Source organism: Pristis pectinata, chromosome 9 (assembly GCF_009764475.1).
Source record: "Pristis pectinata isolate sPriPec2 chromosome 9, sPriPec2.1.pri, whole genome shotgun sequence".
Lineage (NCBI taxonomy): Eukaryota > Metazoa > Chordata > Chondrichthyes > Rhinopristiformes > Pristidae > Pristis > Pristis pectinata.
In genome coordinates, this window is record NC_067413.1 from 6,155,922 (window position 1) to 6,177,462 (window position 21,541).

General features: G+C 46.6%; 1 protein-coding gene across 2 annotated transcripts in view; it reads left to right on the top strand.

Moving 5' to 3' along the window:
• LOC127574259 (meprin A subunit beta-like) overlaps positions 1-19,252 on the top strand; it is a 39,336-nt gene extending 20,084 nt beyond the window's left edge. For both annotated transcript variants that reach the window (XM_052023100.1, XM_052023101.1), the window contains 9 exons: positions 305-483; positions 2,210-2,428; positions 8,524-8,676; positions 10,361-10,576; positions 12,674-13,147; positions 13,227-13,409; positions 14,147-14,387; positions 17,550-17,751; positions 18,954-19,252. In XM_052023100.1, the coding sequence (XP_051879060.1) occupies positions 305-483; positions 2,210-2,428; positions 8,524-8,676; positions 10,361-10,576; positions 12,674-13,147; positions 13,227-13,409; positions 14,147-14,387; positions 17,550-17,751; positions 18,954-18,965 (1,879 nt within the window). In that variant the 3' untranslated portion in view covers positions 18,966-19,252. The remainder of the gene's footprint in view (positions 1-304; positions 484-2,209; positions 2,429-8,523; positions 8,677-10,360; positions 10,577-12,673; positions 13,148-13,226; positions 13,410-14,146; positions 14,388-17,549; positions 17,752-18,953) is intronic.
• The last annotated feature ends 2,289 nt before the right edge of the window (positions 19,253-21,541 follow it).

Below are 21,541 nucleotides of genomic sequence, written 5' to 3' on the forward strand. Positions count from 1 at the left end.
ACTTAGACAGGTACATGGATTGGAAGGGTTTAGAGGGATATGGGCCAAATGCAGGCAAATGGGACTAGATTGGTGGCATGGGCAAGTTGGGCCAAAGGGCCTGTTTCTGTGCTGTGTTGCTCTATAACTCTGTAGCTTGGAATAAAATTCCAAATAATCCTTTTCTTTCCTCAAGCACCCGACAAATTTTTCCTTCTCAAATACCAACCCAATTCTCCTTCATCTGCTGATTCCTTTATCTCACTCCTCCTGCACTTGTTGAAGAACCAGCTCCAGGTTTGACATGAAGCACTCTGTCTTACAGCTGTTGGTCATATGTAGGCAATCAACATGTTGGGAAGCAGCGACTCTCAATCGGAGAGAGGTGCGAGAGAATCGCAACCATTGAACACGAGTTCCTTCACGCGCTGGGATTCTGGCACGAGCAGTCAAGACCCGATCGCGATGACTACGTCAAAATAATCTGGGACAGGATTGAAAATGGTAAAGTCATGTGACCTTCTCCAAGCAGGTACCTCAGCGCCAGGGTAGGACACGTAGTCAGGTATTTAATCTGAAGATAAGGAGGAATTTCTTCTCTAAAGGATTGGAGATCACAGAACATTTATGACACAGGAGTGCACCGTTGGGACCATTGTGTCAAAAAAAAAGTTTCCCAAACTAATCTAGAGACTGCAGACACTGGAATCGGGAGCAAGAAACAAACCACTGAAGGAAATCAGGGGGGTCAAGCAGCACGTAGGACATCAAACAGTACGGCACAGGAACAGGCCCTTTGGCCCACGATGTTGAGCCGAACTAATTCAACTAGTAATTAAACACCGAACTAAACTAATCCCTTTTGCCTACACAATGTCCACATCCCTCCGTTCTCTGCACACTCAAGTGCCTGTCTGTGGAGGCAAAGGGATAGTCAGCGTTTCAGGTCGAGACCCTGCATCGGGACTGAGAGGGTCGAGGGGAGATGGCCGGTATAAAGAGGAGGGGGGAGGGGTGAGGCAGGAGCTGGCAAGTGATAAGTGGATCCAGGTGAGGAAGGGTTGATTGGAAGATGGAGCCAAGTGGGGAAAGGAAGGGTGGAGAGAGGGTCAGAGGCTGGGAGGTGATTGGTGGAGCCGACATAAGGCTGAGGACGATGGAGTCTGGTGAGTAAGGAAGTAGTTGGGATCAGAAGGGAACAGTCCCTCTCCCGACTGTTCCCATCCACCCATCATCCCTTCGACGTTACCTTCCTTCCCTCAGACTCCAGCAGCTGCAGCCTCCTGCGTCTCCACATCACCACACTCCTCCCTTCACCTGGCACCATCTGCGTCCACCTATCACTTGCCAGCCCCTATCTCCCCCCACCCCCTCACCTCTTTATACCGCCTCTCTCCCCTCTACACTCTCAGTCCTGAATGAAGAGTCTCGACCCCAAACGTCGACCATCCATCTGCCTCCACAGATGCTGCCTGACCTGCTGTGTTCCTCCAGCAGTTTGTTTTTCACCCAGACTAATCTCACTTTCCAGAACAGAGCCTCGCATGGTCTTCAAGTGCACATCCAAAGACTATTTGAATGTGCTACCATCCTTTCAGGGCAGTGAGTTCCAAACCTCCAACACTCTCTGGGCGAAGCAACATTCCTCATCTCCCCTCTGATACTATCAATTCTATATATGTCCCTTGGTTTGGCATCTTTCGATGCTCTCCCCCAGACAGCTGTGGTGGCTGAGATATTGAATAGCTTCAAGGCTGAGATAGATTTCTGAACCTTTGGACAATCGAAGGCCACAAGGACTGGGCAAGAACATAGAGCTGAGGCCAAGATCAGGTGACCCACGAGCTTAGTCAGGGATGGACAAGCTTCGAGGAGCTGCTGGAGGAACTCAGCGGGTCAGGCAGCATCTGTGGAGGGAAATGGACCATCGACGTTTTGGGTTGAGACCCTTCATCTGGGCTGGAAACGGTAGAGGGAAGGTAGGTCGTGTGAAGAGGTGAGGTGGAGGGGTGGGACAAGAGCTGGCAAGCAAAAGGTGGATCTAGGTGAGGAGGGGTTATTGGCAGATGGAGGAGGGAAAGGTAGAAATAGTGACAGAGGCGCCTCATCGAATCACAGATCGGTACAACACAGAAACAGGCCCTCCAACCCATCACATCCAACTCCTGCGTCTAACGTCCTCGCATTCTTAAAGCAGCTTCTTGAGGAGTTTTTGTTTCTATTTACTTAGGTAAAGAATACAATTTCGATAAGTATGACGATAAGTCAACTATCACTCAAAACATACCGTATGACTACACCTCGGTGATGCACTACGGTTCCACAGCTTTTAACAATGGCTCTGAACCAACGATTGTCACCAAGATTGCTGAATTCAGTAACGTGATTGGACAACGCTTAGAATTCAGCGATTATGATCTCCAAAAAGTCAACCGGCTCTACAACTGCAGTGAGTACTGGTGATTTGGGCAGGGTTGAAACTTGTGCTGGTTCGTGAAGGAAATGGAGACACAGGCGACTGCAGATGCTGGAATCTGGAGCAACACACAAGGTGCTGGAGGGACTCAACAGGTCAGGCAGCATCTGTGGGGGGAAATGGCGTTTCGGGTCTTCAGTCCAGATGAAGGGTTGGAACATGAAACGTCAACTGTCCATTTCCCCCCACAGATGCTGTCTGGCTCGCTGAGTTCCTCCAACATCTTGTATGTTGCTGTTAGTGAAGAGTATGTTGGGAAAGATAGAATCATAGAGACATACCGTACAACACAGCCCTTCACTAATGCCATTTTTAAAAATTCTCTCCACATTCTCCTCAATTCCCCCAGAGTCTGGCACTTGGGACAATTTACAGTGGCCAGTTAACTACCTAAAAGACGAGTGGATTGGTAGGTTTATTGTTCACTGTAAATTGCCCCTAGTGTGTAGGTGAGTGGTTGAATCTTGGTGAAGAGGGATTTGTTGGGAATACGGGGAGAATAAAATTAAATGGGATTAATTTAGAATCAATTAGTACTCGATAGTCTGCATGGACTCGGTGGGCCAAAAGGCCTGTTTCCTTGCTGTAGAAGGACAGCTTCTATCCCGCCGTTATCAGCCTATTCAATGGTCCCCTAGTATGATAAGATGGACTCTTGACCTCACAATCTAACTCATTATGATCTTGCACCTTATTGTCTACCTGCACTGCACTTTCTCTGTAACTGTAGAACTTTATTCTGCATTCTGTTATTGTTTTCCCTTGTACTGCCTCAGTGCACTGTGTAAGGAAATGATCTGTATGGCTGGCATGCAAAACAAAGTTTTTCACTGTATACCCCAGTACTTGTGACAATAATAAACCAATTTACCAATGACTGTTCTTTACAAACATTCATTCACCGATTTGAATTTGGTTTTTCCTACTGCCATCAGTGATTTCAACTGATATCACTGGCAAAACAGTTGGGGTTTCTGGATATAACTCTCAATGCTTAATCAGTATGTTTTCTCGGCATCTTTTCCCACAAGTGAGACCCTTATCCCAAGGAGTTTCCAACCTAACGGCCTCAACATTGATTTCTCTAACTTCTGGTAACCCACCCCTCTTCTTCTACCCAACTTCCCCCCACCCCCCGACCATCACCCTCTGTCTCCAATTGCCAAGCCAATTTTAGATCCAGTTTCCCAACTTTCCCCGTATCCCATGGGCTGTCATGTGAGACCTTGCCAAAGGCCTTACTGAAGTCCATGTGAATCACACCTACTGCCCTGTCCCTGCAAAAGCAAGGACCTCCCGGTGGCCAGCCACTTCAATTCCACATCCCACTCCCATACTGACGGCTATACACGGCCTCGTCTACTGCTACGTTGAGGCCAGACGCAGGTTGGAGGAACAACACCTCATATTCCACCTTGGGAGCCTCCAACTTGACGGCCTCAACATCGATTTCTCCAACTCCCGGTAACCTCTCCCCTTCTTCCCCCCCCCCCCTTGTCTTCCCTCATCTCTGTGGCCCCCTCCCCCATTATCTTTCTCCTTCCCCACCGCCATGACCTGCCCATCTATTCCCCACCTCCTTCCCCTTTATTCCATGGTCTACAGCCCTCTCCTACTGGATTTTACTTCAGCCCTTTGCCTCTTCTACCTCTCAGCTTCTTAGATCTGCCCCCTCCCCCACCCACCTACCTTCCCCTCTCACCTGGACTCACCTGTCACCTGACAGCCTGTGCTCCTCCCCCTCCCCCACCCTTTTATTCCGGCTTCGGCCCTCTTCCTTTCCAGTCCTGATGAAGGATCTCGACCCGAAACGCCGACTGTTTATCTCCCTCCATGGATGCTGTCTGACCTGCTGATTTCCTCCAGCATTTTGTGTGTGTTGCTGGTATCTTGGGTCTTGCTCTCTGCTGAGTGGAAGCATTTGCTTGGGAATCGTCCAGCTATGGGCAGAGATTCACACAGCGTGTAAACAGGTCACTCGGCCCACTGTGTTCATTCTGACTCATGGGCACCCATCCACATTAATCGCACCTTCCAGCACCTGGCCCGTAGCCTTCTGCGCCGAGACGACTCAAGTAGTCATCCAGACACTTCTTAAATGCTGTCAGCGGCTCTGCTTTCACTACTCTCTCAGGCAGTGCGTTCCAGGTACTCACCACTCTCTGGTTGGAAAAAGTTTCCCTCTAAATCTCTTAACTCTTATCCTTAATCTAGGTCCTCAAGGTTTACTCACCTCTGATAAGAGGAAAAGATTGCTGGAGTCTCCTCTACCTGTAGCCCTCATCATTTTATATACCTCAGTCAGGTCTCCTCTTAACCTCCTCTGCTCCCGTCTCTCCTCATAACTAAAATGCTCCAGGCACCATCCCGGTGAAACTCCCCTGCACCTTCTCCAGCGCTGGCACACCCTTCCTGTAGTGTGGTGACCAGAACTGCACGCAGTGCTCCAGCTGTGGTCTGACCAAGATTTTATAAGGTTGGAGCATAACCCCCCTGCTCTTATATTCAATGCCCTGACTAATGTCATCCCATATGTCTTGTTAACCATGTTATCCACCTGCACTGCAACCTCCAGGGATCTTTGGACTCACTCGCCAAGGTCCCTTTGTTCCCAATACTCAATAGTCCCTGGGATCTTGCCATTCATGGTACGTGTCCTGGTCTCATTAGTGCTCCCAAAATGCCTCACCTCACATGTACCAGGATTAAATCCCATCTGCCATTTCTCAGCCCATTTCACCATCACACTGCTCTCACCCTGTAACCTAAGCCTACCCTTTACACGGTCAAGGACTCCACCAATCTTGCTGCAGATCCATGCGATCCCAGCAGAAGATCCACCTCAGTGGGATGGACTTCAGTTCAACAGCCTTGGAACTTGTGGTATTCTGGGCTTCAGACACGGGACCCATGTACATTTGATCACTCACTCACCCCCACTCAGCCCTGTGCAGACGTGCACTCTGTTGATTAACACTGGTAAACCCTGGATGGTTCCCCTGGAGATGGAGTAAACATCACTGCAAGGCCAGGACACGGACTGACTATCCTCGTTACCAAGAGTGGAAACTGAGGGAAAAATACAAGAGCTGCAGAAAATCTGGCATTATTATATCATCTTTCACTCTATCAGGGAATTACAAAGCTCATTACACCCATCATTGTTGTAATGCTGAAAGCACAGGAGCCAATTTGTGTATAGCAAGCTCCCACAACCGGGAAATGACCAGCCAGATGATCTAGTTTTAGCGATGCTGATTGGGAGATAAGCATTGGCAAGGACATTGGATTTCTTTTCATTGGTACCTTCGATGTACACCTGGGAGAATGGACAAGGTCTGTTTATCATATCGAGCCATCCAGCACGGAAACAGGCCCTTCGGCCCAACTGGCCCATGCTGACTAAGATTCCCATCTAATCTGGTCCCAATTGGCCCATATCCTTCTCAACCTTTCCTATCCATGTACCTGTCCAAGTACCTTTTAAATGTTGTTAATGTACCTGCCTCAACCACTTCCTCGGGCAGCTCGTTCCATACACTGACCACCCTCTGGGTGAAAAAGTTGTCCCTCGGGTTCCTATTAAATCTCTGCCCTCTCACTTTACACCAGTGCCCTCTAGTTCTGGATTCCCCAACCCTGGGAAAAAGACTGTGCGCATTGACCCTATCTATGCCCCTCATGATTTTATACACCTCTATAAGATCACCCCTCATTCTCCTGCACTCCAATGGAAAAAGTCCCAACCTGCCCCATCTTTCTCTATAACTCACTCCCTTGAGTCCTGGCAACATCCTTGTAAATCTCCTCTGCACTCCTTCCAGCTTAATGGCATCTTTCCTACAGCACGGTGACCAAAGCTGAACACAGCATTCCATCTGGTTGAGTTTACCAGCTCATTCAGAAGGTGAAACCTCCAACAGTGCCCAGAATTGAATCCGGGTCGCTGGCGCTATAATAACGTTACGCTAACTGGTACACTACCGTGCCACATTTTCTCCAAAGCTTCCTGCTCAAGCCTCATATTGGAAAGTAAATCAGAAAGCATCCTGCCATTAGAAAAGGTTCAGAGGGATATGGGCCAAATGCAGGCAAATGGGACTAGCTCAGATAGACATCTTGGTCAGTATTGCTGTGTTGGGCCGAAGGGCCTGTTTCCGGGCTGTATGTCTCCATGAGCCAGTGATACTCCTGGCAGAGATAGACAGGACCAGCTCAGGGAAGGGGGATCTTCCTCATCTTCCTCTCCCATATTCCACACCCTTATCCCCTACCCCCACCCATCCCACAGCCCAAGGCTCTGCTCAGCACCACCCTCAGTGACATGGTCAATCTTAGAACTCCAAAAGGAGCAGAGGGAACCACACACAGTGAGCCTGACGTACTTAGATGCCTTTGTACAGAAGGAGGCATTCACATTCAGGGTTTCAAAGTTAAAACCCTGAAATTGTCTCTTCGATTTTCTCCAGCCCCACAAGCCTTCGAGGTCTTTGTTGTCCTCCAGTTCTTTCATCTTGATCATCGCTGATTTTCCCTGGTCCACCATCCACACCTGTGCCCTTAGCTGCCAGGGCCCCTACCTCCGGAATTCCTTCCCTAAACCACTGCACCTCTCAACCTCGACCTTGTTTCAGACACGATTTCAAATGTAGTTTTTGGCCATCTCTTCTGATAACTCCTTTGGCTTGAAACTAACCATGTTTCAGATGATACAGCTCCTTCTGAGATCCTTGCTGTGTTTCCCAACGTGAATGCAAGTGTAAATGAACACCCAAACAACTACAAATGCAGAAAACGTTATATAATTCCTGACCGGTTGAGTAAATCCAGCAATTCTGATGTTATATAGTTTTTCCAGTATCTGTTGGTTTTTTCTGATGTTCATTTACACATGCTGGGTAAACACACAAGGTTGTCAGTAGGACGGTATCAATTGTGCGCAGTTCTGGTCACCCAGCTATAGGAAGGACGTCATTAAGCTGTAAAGGGGGCAGAAAAGATTCACGAGGATGTTACTGGGACTGGAGGGCTTGATTTATCAGGAGAGGCTGGACAGGCTGGGACTGTTTTCCCTGGAGCGAAGGAGGCTGAGGAATGACTTCATGGAGGTTTATAAAATTATGAGGGGCAGAGATAAGGTGAATGCTCACAGCCTTTTTCCCAGAGGGCATAGAGGGCATAGGTTTAAGGTGAGAGGGGAAAGATTTAAAGGGAACCTGAGGGGCAAATTTTTCACACAGAGGGTGGTGGGTATGTGGAACAAGCTGCCAGAAGTAGAGGCAGGTACGATTACAATGTTTGAAAGACATTTAGGCGGGTACATGGATAGGAAAGGTTTATACTGTAGCGGTTAGCATAACGCTATTACAGCGCCAGCAACCCAGGTTCAAATCCGGCTGCTGCCTATGAGGAGGTTGTATGTTCCCCTTGACTGCATGTGTTTGCTCTGGGTGCTCCGGTTTCCTCCCACATTCCAAAGACGTACAGGTTAGGAAGTTGTGGGCGTGCTATGTTGGCGCCGGAAGCGTGGCGACACTTGTGGGCTGCCCCCAGAACACTCTACGCAAAAGGTGCATTTCACTGTGTGTTTCGATGTACATGTGACTAATAAAGAAATCTTAAATTGGTTTATTATTGTCACATGTACTGAGGTACAGTGAAAAACTTTGTTTTGCATGCCATCCATACAGATCATTTCACCACATCAGTGCATTGAGGTAGTACAAGGGGAAACAAAATATGGGCCAAATGCAGGCAAGTGGGACTAGCTCAAGTAGGCAACTAGGTCAGCATGGACGAGTTGGGCTGAAGGGCCTGTTTCTGTGTTGTTTAACTCTATGACTCTAAGTTTCTGTGAAAGGAGAAACAGAGTTAAACTTTCTGATTGAAAACCCTTTGCGGGAACTCTGATGAAGGAGCTCGGACCCGAAACGTTGACCCTGTTTCTCTCTCCACAGATGCTGCCTGACCTGCTGAGTTTTTCTAGTGTTTTCTATTTTTAGTCACATGAATGCAAGCTCTTGTCACCAGGTAAACTCTCAGCTTTCTTTCCTTTTATATCTGGTTAGCCACCTCGCTCAGCTTTTTGGACAGCTGCAGCTTTGAACGTGAAAATATTTGCAGCATGATACAGGGTCCAGAAGACACCGCAGATTGGCAGCAAGTTTCCCAGGCCCCAGGTGGGCCTTACACTGACTTCACCAACATGGGCAACTGTAAAGGTAAACACTTTTATCATCAGCACAATTTAATGAGATGTTTTAAACTTTAATGATGTGGAAGTCTAGAATTTGTTTAGTTAATTAAATAACAGCCCTTTAGGGTTCCCTCCAAGTTGCACATTATCCTGACTTGGAAATTTATCACCGTTCCTTCATCGTTGCTGGGTCTAAACCCTGGAACTTCTCCTCCTGTGGCACAGTGGGAGCATCTTCACTAGGATTCCAGTGGTTCAAGAACATGGCTCACCACCGCCATCTCAAGGACATTGAGGGATGGGTGACAAATGCTGGCCTTGTCAAAGATGTCTCTGTCCCAGAAAAACGAATAACTGATCAATAATTCGGAATAAGAATCAGATTTATTATCGCTGACTTATATGAGGTGAAATTTGTTTTTTTGTGACAGCTGTACAGTGCAAAGACATAAAATTACTATAGGTTACAAAAATAAATAAATAGTGCAAAAAAAAAGGAATAAGAGATGGTGCTCATGGGTTCATGGACTGTTCAGAAATCTGATGGCGGAGGGGAAGGAGCTGTTCCTGAAACATTGAGTATGGGTCTTCAGGCTCCTGTACCTCCTCCCCGATGGTAGTAACAAGAAGAGGGCATGTCTCGGGTGGTGAGGGTCCTTAGTGATGGATGCCGCCGGCAACCCTGGTGACCCTCCACTGTAGTCCCAAAGCAAGCAAGATGGTTCTCGACTCTCGTTCCAAAGCAAGCCCTCATCGGTAGTCCCAAGGCAAGCCAGGTGGCCCTTCATTCCATAAGACACCAATAATCAGAGTGAGAAGCCCAGGAATCCTTCACATGGTGCTTTGAAGTTCACCTGCACTGGGTTGTTGGACATAACCGAATGAATACCTGAATTCAATTTCTAAAATGGTTCACTGCCACAGTTTTCAGTGGTCTGCCAGAGATTTAGTGAGGGCATGGAATTCATTTGTGTGTTGTTCACTTGATTAGGGACTTGGAGATGTGAAGGATAAGATAAGATATCTTTATTAGTCACATGTAAATCGAGACACACAGTGAAATGCATCTTTTGCGCCGAGTATTCTGGGGGCAGCCCACAAGTGTCGCCACGCTTCCGGCGCCAACATAGCATGCCCACAACTTCCTAACGCGTACTTCTTTGGAATGTGGGAGGAAACCGGAGCACCTGGAGGAAACCCACGCAGACACAGGGAGAATGTACAAACTCCTTACAGGCAGCGGGGGCAATTGAACCCGGGTCACAGGTGCTGTAATAGCGTTACGCTAACCGCTACACTACCAGGAGCGTCCTCCTACCAGGCTCTTACAGTAGGTCTGGCGGGTCTCCTGGCTCCTTCATGGCACATGGGATGTCCTGTTGCAGGGTTTCAACCCAAAACATTGACAATTCCTCTCCTCCCGCGGATGCTGCTCGACCTGCTGAGTTCCTCCAGCAGATTGTTTGATGCATTTATCTGAGCCTGGTCCCATGGCAACTCTGCAAGTCCTCTTCTGGACATGACCCTGGGGATAATCCACTGTAATGTGGTTTTAATTTTTCTTGGCTAATTCCATTATGTTTTTTACCGGTGTCCCAGATGGACATCAGTGTGAAATGCAGCAACAGTTTAATCCACCAAAAGATGGCAAAACCCAATCTCTGGACATGCACGCTTCATTGACGAGGTTTCTTTCCTTTACACGGCAGGTAGTGGGTACTTCATGTACTTCAGCACCAACACAGGCACAGTGGGACAGAAGGCCTTTTTGGAAAGCCGGATATTTTACCCAAAGCGCGGCTTCCAATGCCTGCAATTCTATTCCTTCAACAGCGGAAGTGAGAGAGACGAGCTGAACATTTGGGTCAGAGTTTACAATCAAGCTAATCCCAATGGTACTTTAACTAAAATTGGAAGAGTACAAGGTATGTTATTGAAAGACAAAGAATGTACAAGTTGAACGGTAATAAGAACCTTGTCATAACTGTGGATACGTCTCACTACACATCACAAAGGGATAACTCCTCGGGATAAGGGTCTCACTTGTGGGAAAAGATGCCTCAAGAATATACTGATTAAGCAATGAGAGTTATATCCAGAAACCCCGACTGTTTTTCCAGTGATATCAGTTGAAGAGATTGGTGGCAGTAGGGAAAACCAAATTCAAATCGGTGTGTCGAATTCGGTCGGAGAGAAGACTCAAAAGAGCACTGTTCTCATTCAATCTCTTTATTACTTGATCCGAGGAGAGAGCACCAAGCCAGGCACCTACGTCCCGGACCGGGTGGTCTCTGAGATACATTGATCTACATACATTCTTATACTTTTTCAGAGATGCAAACAATTACCATACAGGGAATGATCATGCATTAGTCAGGCAGCATGGCACTTATTTTCTGCATCATGATTGGTTACGCACAAACGAATTTACTTAAAAAAAGTTACTAAAGCTATAGTTCCTTAATCTTTACAGACTATCTTGTTCCACCGGTTATCTTTGTATACATAAGGTTTCTCATGGTGGGCTCAGGGTCAGTTTAGTGGAGCAAGAGTCAATTATGCAGACTTGCTGAGACAGGAACTGATTGCACTTGGTATTATCATACCTCAAGGCTGAAGAAAATTAGCTGAAGCAAGCAAAATCTCTGAAGCAAGGCACTGCAAAGTGAAGCACAGCTATTTCAAGCAGTCTATTACAGCCATAGTGATGTACCCTTTAATTCACGTCTCAGGGCTCACAATCTTTTACTCTCCTAACCTTTCCTTATACACATTATCAGGTGAATGAATGTTTGCAAAGAACAGTCATTGGTAAAATGGTAAATTGGTTTATTATTGTCACATGTACCGAGGTACAGTGAAAAACTTTGTTTTGCATGCCAGCCATACAGATTATTTCATCACAAGAGTGCATTGAGGTAGTACAAGGGTAAACAATAACAGAATGCAGAATAAAATGTTACAGTTACAGAGAAAGTGCAGTGCAGTGCAGGCAGACAATAAGGTGCAAGGCCATAACGAGGTAGATTGTGAGGTCAAGAGTCCATTTTATCGTACTAGGGGACTGTTCGATAGTCTTATAACGGCAGGATAGAAGCTGTCCTTGAGCCCGGTGGTACGTGCTTTCAGGCTTTTGCATCTTCTGTCCAATGGGAGGGGGAAGAAGAGGGAATGTCCGGAGTGGGTGGGGTCTTTGATTATGTTGGCTGCTTTACCCAGGCTACGAGAAGTGTAGACAGAGTTCATGGAGGGGAGGCTGGTTTCCAAGATGTGCTGAGCTGTGTCCACAACTCTCTACAGTTTCTGGTGACCATAAAACTACTGGATTGTTTGGAGGGGAAATCTATGCAGTTCACCTCAGCCTTTTGCAGAAGGAAATCTACAAAACTGGCCTGGCCCATACATGACTCCAAAGCTAACAATGTAGTTGACTCTGAAATGGTTCACCAGAAGGTACAGAGTACACTTACGGATGGACAATCAGTGGATAAATAAGATAGATATCTTTATTAGTCATATTACATTGAAACAGATACATTAGGGATATTTAAGAGACTCTTAGATAGACACACGAATGATAGAGAAATGGGGAGCTATGTGGGAGGGAAGGGTTAGATAGATCTTAGAGCAGGATAAAATGTTGGCACAACATTGAGGGCTGAAGGGCCTGTACTGTGCTGTAATGTTCTATGTTCTATGAAATGCATCTTTTGTGTCAAGTGTTCTGGGGGCAGCCTGCAAGTGTCGCCACACTTCCGGTGCCAACATAGCATGCCCACAACTTCCTAACCCGTATGTCTTTGGAATGTGGGAGGAAACCGGAGCACCCAGAGGAAACCGGGGAGAACGTACAAACTGCTTACAGACAGTGGCCGGAATTGAACCCGGGTCGCTTGGCACTGTAATAGCGTTATGCTAACTGCTACACTACCGTGCCTGACTTCTCCAGTGACATCCAGCTATTTGAAATGGCTTTTAGATTTTAGAAAATAAAATGTTTAAAATTTTGTTTCTTGTAACAGATGCAGGCCTGAATCACTGGCAGATTCATCACGTCAGCCTACGTGTCTCTGGGAAGTTTCGTGTTGTCTTTGAAGGGGTGAAGCAAGTTGCATCCTCCAATGGGGGCATATCCATCGATGACATCAACCTCTCAGAAACCCACTGCCCTACCCATGTGTGGCCCATCAGGAACTTCACCAACATTCTGAACACAAGCCCATCAGGACTTCCAGGCATTATCTATAGCCCAAGATATTACTCCCGTGAAGGATATGCATTTCAAATCAGTGTCTACGTAAATGGTACAAATGAGCGTCCCTTCTACCTTGGTGTGTTCTTGCACTTGGTCAGCGGTGTTCATGATGACCGTCTAAAATGGCCATGCCCATGGATGCAAGGGACCATGCTCTTGATGGATCAACACCCTGACATCAGGCGACGCATGTCCCACCAGAGATCTGTGACCACGGACCCGAATAAAACCCAAATTATAGGTTAGTCCATATCTTGCTTAGCCTTGCTTCATGTGGTCCCAGTGGAGGCACACTAATGGCTGTCTGATTTGGTTTATAGGCAACCAAACATCCTTCTACTGGGACAGGCCTGATAAGGTGGGATATCTAGTGAGAGAACCAGATGGCACCCAGTATTATCGGGGACCTGGCTTAGGAATCAGTACCTTTTTATCGCATGAAAGGCTGAAAAGTAGAGAGTTTGTCAAGGGAGATGATGCATATTTCCTATTAACCATGGAAGGTATGACTACTTTCTGGACTCTGCTTCTTACGTTTAAGTATTGCATCCATCAGATAATACCCATCTGCAACAAGGCCCCATTGGTGTTTGTGTTTTAATTGGTATAAAATCAGAAAATGCTGAAAATCCATAGATCGAACCATAGAACCATAGAACACTACAGCCATTCAGCCCTTCTAGTCTGTGCCAAAACTTTATTCAGCTAGTCCTGTTGACCTGCACCCAGTCCGTAACCCTTCAGACCTCTCCCGTCCATGTATCTATCCAATTTATTCTTAAAACTTAAAGAGTGAACCCACATTTACCACTGTCAGATGGCAGCTCGTTCCACACTCCCACCACTCTCTGAGTGAAGAAGTTCCCCCTAATATTCCCCCTAAACCTTTCCCCCTTCACCCTAAAGCCATGTCCTCTCGTGCTTATCTCTCCTAATCTAGGTGGAAAGACCCTACTCGCATTAACTCTGTCTATACCCCTCATAATTTTGTAAACCTCTATCAAATCTCCCCTCATTCTTCTCCGCTCCAAGGAATAAAGTCCTAACCTGTTCAATCTTTCCCCGTAACTCAACTCCTGAAGACCCGGCAACATTCTAGTAGATCCGGCAGCATCTGAAGTGAACAGTGAAGTTCCCATTTCAGGTTGATGATCTTGAGAAAATGTGCTGGATCAGTCGTGCAGAAGTTACCAAATGTGATCGTACGATAAGATATTTGTGATGTTCTTTGAACTTTCAGATGCATCGCACCTTGTTACCACACAACCTACACCACCAGTTCCCAGTCACCCTGCCACCAACATGCCCACACCTACGTCCAAACCTATGGCCACCTTGACTAGCAAGCCAGCAACTGACAAGCCAGCAACTGACAAGCCCGCAACTGACAAGCCAGTGACCGATATCCCAGAATTATGCACTGACTTTCAATGTGAAAATGAAGGAGTCTGCACTGTACTGAAGGGAGAACCTGTGTGCAGGTAATTGCTTTTATTATTATACAATATTCCAATTAGACTGATCACTTTAATTGCCATTAACTTTAAAGTACTTGATTTATATGCATTTAGTGACTTTAGGATGCTTTACAATCAATCAAATGGACCCCGATGTAAATTTGGTAAATTGGTTTATTGTCACATGTACCAACGTACAGTGACAATATTAAACAGTGTTTTGTATGCCATCCATACAGATCATTTCATCACATCAGTGCATTGAGGTAGTATGAGAGAAAAGCAATAACAGAATGCAGAATAAAATTTTACAGTTACAGAAAAAGAACAGTGCAGGCAGACAATAAGGTGCAAGGCCATGATGAGGTAGATTGTGAGGTCAGGAGTCCATCTTATCGTACTAGGGGACCATTCAATCGTCTCATAACAGCGGGATAGAAGCTGTCCTTGAGCCTGGTGGTACGTGCTTTCAGGCTTTTGTATCTTTTGCCCGATGGGAGGGGGGCAAAGAGAGAATGTCTGGGTTGGGAGGGCTCTTTGATTATGCTGGCTGCTTTACCAAGGCAGCGGTAAGTGTAGACAGAGCCCATGGAGTGAGGCCAGTTTCTATGATGCGCTGGGCTGTGTCCACAACTCTCTGCAGTTTCTTGCGGTCCCGGGCAGAGCAGTTGCCGTACCAAGCCGCAATGCAGTTGGATAGGATGCTTTCCGTGGTGCATCGATAAAAATTAATGAGGGTTAGAGGGGACATGCTGAATTTCCTTAGCTTCCTGAGGAAGTAGCCTTCTTGGCCATGTAATGTAGTAAACGTGGCAACCAATTTCTGCACAGCAAGCTCCCACAATCAGAACTCCTCATTTTGGTGAGATATAAATACTGGCTGTGATCCCAGCCAGAATTCCTCTTTGAGTAATGCCAAAGGATCTTTTACCTGGGAGAGTAGACGGGCCCCTGATGTGATGCCTCATCCAAAGCACAGCAAGTCTGAGAGTGCACAGCCTATATCCTTTTTTAAACAGTGGCGTGACATTTGCTGTCTTCCAACCCGTGTCTGTGTTGCAACATTCCCCATGGAATACTCGTAAATATACTTTATCCAAAGTCAAAGTCAAGTTCATTGTCATCTGCACAAGTCCATGTGTGCACAGGTGCAATGAAAACCTTACACGCAGCAGCATCACAGGTGTAGAGCATCAGATAAGCAGCATTCACAAGAAAAACATAAATTAAACATAAATTATACACAATTTTTACAAGAAACCACAATTAGAACAGAAAAAAACAAAGTCCATTTTGGTGCACAGTGGTCACGGTGCTACTAAACTGTAGTGACTAGGGTTGTGCCAATTGGTTCAAGAACTGAATGGTTGAAGGGAAGTAGCTGTTGCTGCACCTGGTGGTGTGGGACTTCAGGCTTCTGTACCTCCTGCCCGATGGGAGCTGTGAGAAGATGGCATGGCCCAGATGTTGGGGATCTCTGCTGATAGATGCTGCCTTCTTGAGTGGGATGAGATGTGCCCGTGATGTGTTGGGCTGAGTCCACTACTCTCTGCAGCTTCTTACATTCCGACGCATTTGTATTGCTGATAGACAAAGCCAAGTAAAAATTCTATCTTTCTCACCTATGCCAAAACCAGAGTACTGTGTATGATTCAGGTCACCACACTTTGGGGAAGGTGTGATTGCAACTGGGGAAGATACAGATACTTACAAAGGTGTTGTCAGTGCTGGAAAGTTACAAGCATGAGGACAGATAATATGGGATGAGCTGGGGGGAGGGGGTGCAAAATCTAACCGAAGTGTTTAAATTTACAAAAGACCTCGACAGAGATAATTGGAAGAGCCTATTTTCCTTAGCTTCCAATTCAGCAACTGGAGGGCATAGATTTAAAGTAAATGGTAAAAAGATTACAGGGCTTTGAGGACAAATTATTTCATTCAACCTCATTGCCTCAAAGGCTGGTGAAGGCAGAATCCCTGACCAGATTTAAAGACTACTTGGATGTCCATCTGAAGAGATGTGACCAGCAGGGCAATGAATCGAGATCGACGAGGTTGGGTTAGTCGCAATAACCCCTCCTTGGCTGGCGTGGACAAGTCAAGTCGAGTTTATTGTCATGCGCAGAAGTACAGCGAGGTTCAGGTCCAATGATACACTTGCTTGCAGCAGCATCGCAGGCACGTAGAGTTGGAGAACACAAAATAAATTACACATAACTTATACAAGAGGGTGAAGAAAAACACTGTGTAAAGCAAGACATTGGTGCAAAAATGCACTTATAAACAAGTCCATGGTCCGTAGTGTCCCGTTGCTGACTTAGGGTTGGGGTTGTGCAGGTCAGTTCAAGAACCTGATGGTTGTAGGAAAGTAGCTGTTCCTGAACCTGGTGGTGTGGGACTTCAGGTTTCTGTACCTCCTGCCCGATGGTTGCAGCCAGAAGATGGCATGACCCGGATGGCGGGGATCCTTGATGATAGGTGCTACCTTGAGGCAGCGCCTCCTGTAGATGCTTTCAATGGCGGTGAGGGCTGTGCCTGTGATGGACTAGGCTGTGTCCATTACACTCTGCAGCCTCTTGCGTTCCTGTGCATTGGAATTGCTATACCAGGCCATGATGCAACCAGTCAGGATACTTTCAGCAGTGCATCTGTAGAAGTTTGTTAGAGTATTTATGAGATACCTTTATTAGTCACATGTACGTCGAAACACACAGTGAAGTGCATCTTTTGCGTAGAGTGTTCTGAGGGCAGCCCGCAAGTGCCACCACGCTTCCGGCGCCAACATATAGACTGCCCACAACTTCCTAACCTGTACGTCTTTGGAATGTGGGAGGAAACTGGAGCACCCGGAGGAAACCCACACAGACACGGGGAGAAGGGGTGACATGCTGAACCCCCTTAAGTTTCTAAGAAAGTGGAGGCACTGGGGTGCCTTCTTCATGATTGCATCTATCTGCCGGGTCTAGGACAGGTCCTCCAAGAGGAATCTGAAGCTGCTGACTCTCTCCACTGCCGACCAACCAATGAGAATTGGCTCGTGGTTTCCCTCTATGCCACAGATAACTGTGATTTCACACAGTATTTGTGGGGCTCAGGGTTTGTTGATGTAAGATGGGGGATAAAAGCTGGTGTTAACTAGTTGAGGCAAATAGTCTGTCAGACCTAAATCCAACTGTTGTTTTACAGGTGTCAAACAGGTGACAATTGGTGGTATTCGGGCAAATACTGCGAGAACCTCGGTAAACAACAGGATACCGTTGTAATTGCAGTGACCTCGTCTGTAGTCATCTTTGTCGCCATGCTGCTGATCACACTGCTCACTACATACTGCCTGAAGCAAAAATACCAGAAGCAAATGACTTCTGGCAAAGAAGTCAGTGCAGCCAACGTGAGTGTTCAAAATTGATCTGTAAAGAATAAGTTTGTGCAAATCCCATATTTAAATGTTTCATGTGCAAACGCTGGAAATTGATGGGAAGATTCACCCAGTGATCATTGGTAATTGGCATAAAGGGGTGCAGGGGTCGGTGAGTGGTGAATCGCCAACGTAGTGGTTCAATGGGCACTCCATTGATTTGCAAAAACGAGTCAACGGGAGACCGAGGAGGTAGGTAAGGTAATTGTCCACTGTAAATTGTCCCTAGTGTGTGGGGGAGTTGATGGGAAGGTGGGGGAGAATAAAATGGGATTAGTCAGAGTCATAGAGAGGGAGAGAGAGAGACAGCACGGAAACAGGCCCTTTGGCCCACGAGTCTGTGCTGACCATCATCCACCCATTTACACTAATCCTAATTTTTTATTCTCCCCACCCTCCCATCGGCTCCCCCAGGTCCACCACTCACCTGCACATTAAGGCCAATTTAGTGGCCAATTATCATAGAAACAGGCCCTTCAGCCCACCCTGTCCATTCTGACCATTATTGACGCTAATCCCATTGACCTGCATTCGGTCCACAGCCCTTTGTGCCTTGGCAAGTCAAGTGCGAGATGCTTCTTACTTAGAAGTTGTGAGAGTACCTGTGTCCAGTGCTTCCTCAGGCATCGCATTCCAGATAGAATTAACCCACCAACCTGCACGTCGTTGGGATGTGGGATGAACCGGGAGAACCCAACGGAAACCCACGAACGTGCAAGCTTCACACAGACTGGACCCGAGGTCGGGATTGAACCCGGGTCTCTGGAGCTGTGAGGCAGCGGCTCCACCAGCTGGGCCACGCTGCCGTCCACTGTGTAATTGGGATGCTTGAGGGCTCACACTCCGGATTAATGAGTGAGCCAGCTGCCAAACCATCAGCATCTCCAGACATTCGGAGACCCGGCTGCAATGTGGGTACGGTCACTTCAGCTTTTAAACCCAAGTTAGTCCTGGGGGCATTTTCCAAGCAGAGCCCATCCAGCTGTGACCAGACAATTCAGCACATCTGGGGTAGCAGGATCCCCTCATCTGTGGAGTTCGGCTCCAACCTGGGCTGTGCACCAGACCCATTAAGGGGATTGGTAATGAAGACAGATAGTATGGCCTGGTAACTATACTCATGACGTTATCAGTTTCCAGTGTCAACAGTTTGGAATTAATTGTTTTTATAACAGACCCAATTCTGAAAGGTTGAACGGACGTCTCACAGCGCGGAAAAGTGACAGGAAACTCCAAGCAAGGACCGTCCAAGCAGAAATCCAAAGCAATCTGTACAGATTTGTGAATCGTGATTTAGCTTTACAAATGTTTGGCTTTCAGTTGAAAATTGTACGAAAGGAGCTCATTGTAACAATCAATGGTTTTTGAACGCCAAATATTCAGCATTGCCTGAAAATGACAAATAAGAATGATCACAAAATAATAATGTAACAAGGTTGGATTGTGACTGCAGTCATATCGTGATTTAGATAGAGGTGCCTTTTGATCATATGTTGTTATGTGATGAAATTTAAGAATAAAAATTGGTTTCTCAGCCAGTGTTGGCAATGAATTTAATAGTGACTCAAGAACATAAGAATACAAGAAACTGGAGCATGAAAAGGATACCCAGACCTTTGAGCCTGCTCCACAATTCATCAAGATCATTACTGGCATATCTCAGAGCTGTATCTCATTATATCCTTAGAACAAGAACATGGAACATAGTACAGCACAGGAACAGGCCCTTCGGCCCACAATGTTGCGCCAAACTAATTAAACTAGTAATTAAACACCTAACTAACTAATCCCTGCACAATGTCTGTCTCCCTCCATTCTCTACACATGCATGTGCCTACCTAAGTGCCCACTGAAGGCATCTCTCGTACCTGCCTCCACCACCACCCCTGGCAGCACATTCCAGGCAGCCATCACTCTCTGTGTAAAAAAATTGCCCTGCGCATCTTCTTTGAATTTACCCCCCTCACCTTAAATCCATGCCCTCTAGTGTTAGGCATTTTGACCCTGGGAAAAAGATACCAGCTGTCTACCCTATCTGTGCCTCTCATAATTTTATAAACCTCTATCAGGTCTCCCTTCAGCCTCTGCCACTCCAGAGAAAACAACCCAAGTTTGTCCAACCTCTCCTTATAGCTCATGCCCTCTAATCCAGGCAGCATCCTGGTGAATCTCTTCTGCACCCTCTCCAAAGCCTCCACATCCTTCCGTATAATGGGGCGACCAGTATCGAATGTAGCACTCCAGATGTGGTCTAACCAGTTGTATAAAGTCACAACACAACTTCCTGACTCTTGAACTCAGTGCCTCAACTAATAAAGGCAAGCATGCCATATGCCTTCTTTACCACCCTATCAACCCGTGCAGCAACTTTCAGGGAACTATGGACTTGGACCCCAAGATCCCTCTGCACGTCAAAATTGTTAAGGGTCTTGCCATTAATTGCATACTGTTCTTTTACATTTGACCTCTCAAAGTGCAACACCTCACATTTGGCCGGATTAAACTCCATCTGCCATTTTTCCATCCTTATCTGTAATTGATCCATGTCCCGCTGTATTCTTTGGCAAAGTTCGACACTATCTACACCACCACCAAACTTTGTATTGTCCGCGAACTTACTAACCCACCCACCTACATTTTCATCCAGGTCATTTATATACATCACTAACAGCAGAGGTCCCAGGACGGAATCCTGAGGAACACCACTAGTCACAGACCTCCAGCCAGAATAAGTCCCATCGACCACTACCCTCTGTCTTCTGAATCTGCCAATTCTGAATCCAAACGGCCAAGTCACCATGGATCTTAATCATCTGAATGAACCTCCCATGGCTCACCTTCCTTTGATTCCTTTAATGTCCAGAAATCCATTGATTTCTGCTCTGGTGCACGCAATGGTTAGGTCTTCATAAGATTTAAGATTTCTTTATTAGTTACATGTACATCGAAACACACAGTGAAATGCATCTTTTTTGCGTCGAGTGTTCTGGGGGCAGCCCGCAAGTGTCACCACGCTTCCGGCACCAACATAGCATGCCCACAACTTCCTAACCCGTACGTCTTTGGAATGTGGGAGGAAACCGGAGCATCCGGAGGAAACCCACGCAGACACAGGGGTGGAGAGAATTTCAACTGTTCACCATTGTCCGTGTGACAGAATTTCTCTGTCAACCCTCTGCAGCCTCTTTCGATCCTGCACATTGGAGCCTCCATTCCAGGCGGTGATGCAACCAGTCAGAACGCTCTCCACTGTACATCTGTAGAAACTTGCAAGAGTCCTTGGTGACATACCAAATCTCCTCAAACTCCTAATGAAGTAGATCTGCTGGCATGCCTTCTTGGTGATTGCATCAACCTGTTGGGCCCAGGACAGATCCTCTGAGATGTTGATGACCAGGAACTTAAAGCTGCTCACCCTTTCCACCGCTGACCCCATTATTTTTGTAACTTATAGTAATTTTTACATCTTGCACTGTGCTGTTGTCACCAAACAACAAATCTCACGACATATGTCAGTGACAATACACCTGATTTTGATTCTCCCCTCATCCCTGAAACCAGTATGGTAAAACTTTACTGCAACCCCTCAAAGGCAAGTTCATCCTGACTCTTGGAAATCTTGGAACCCGAAAGACTGCAGCTGTACCAGGCAGCAGCTCACCAATTTTTACAGATGCACCATAGAAAGCATCCTATCCCAATGCATCACGGCTTGGTACGGCAACTGCTCTGCCCAACACCTCAAGAAATTGCAGAGAGTTGT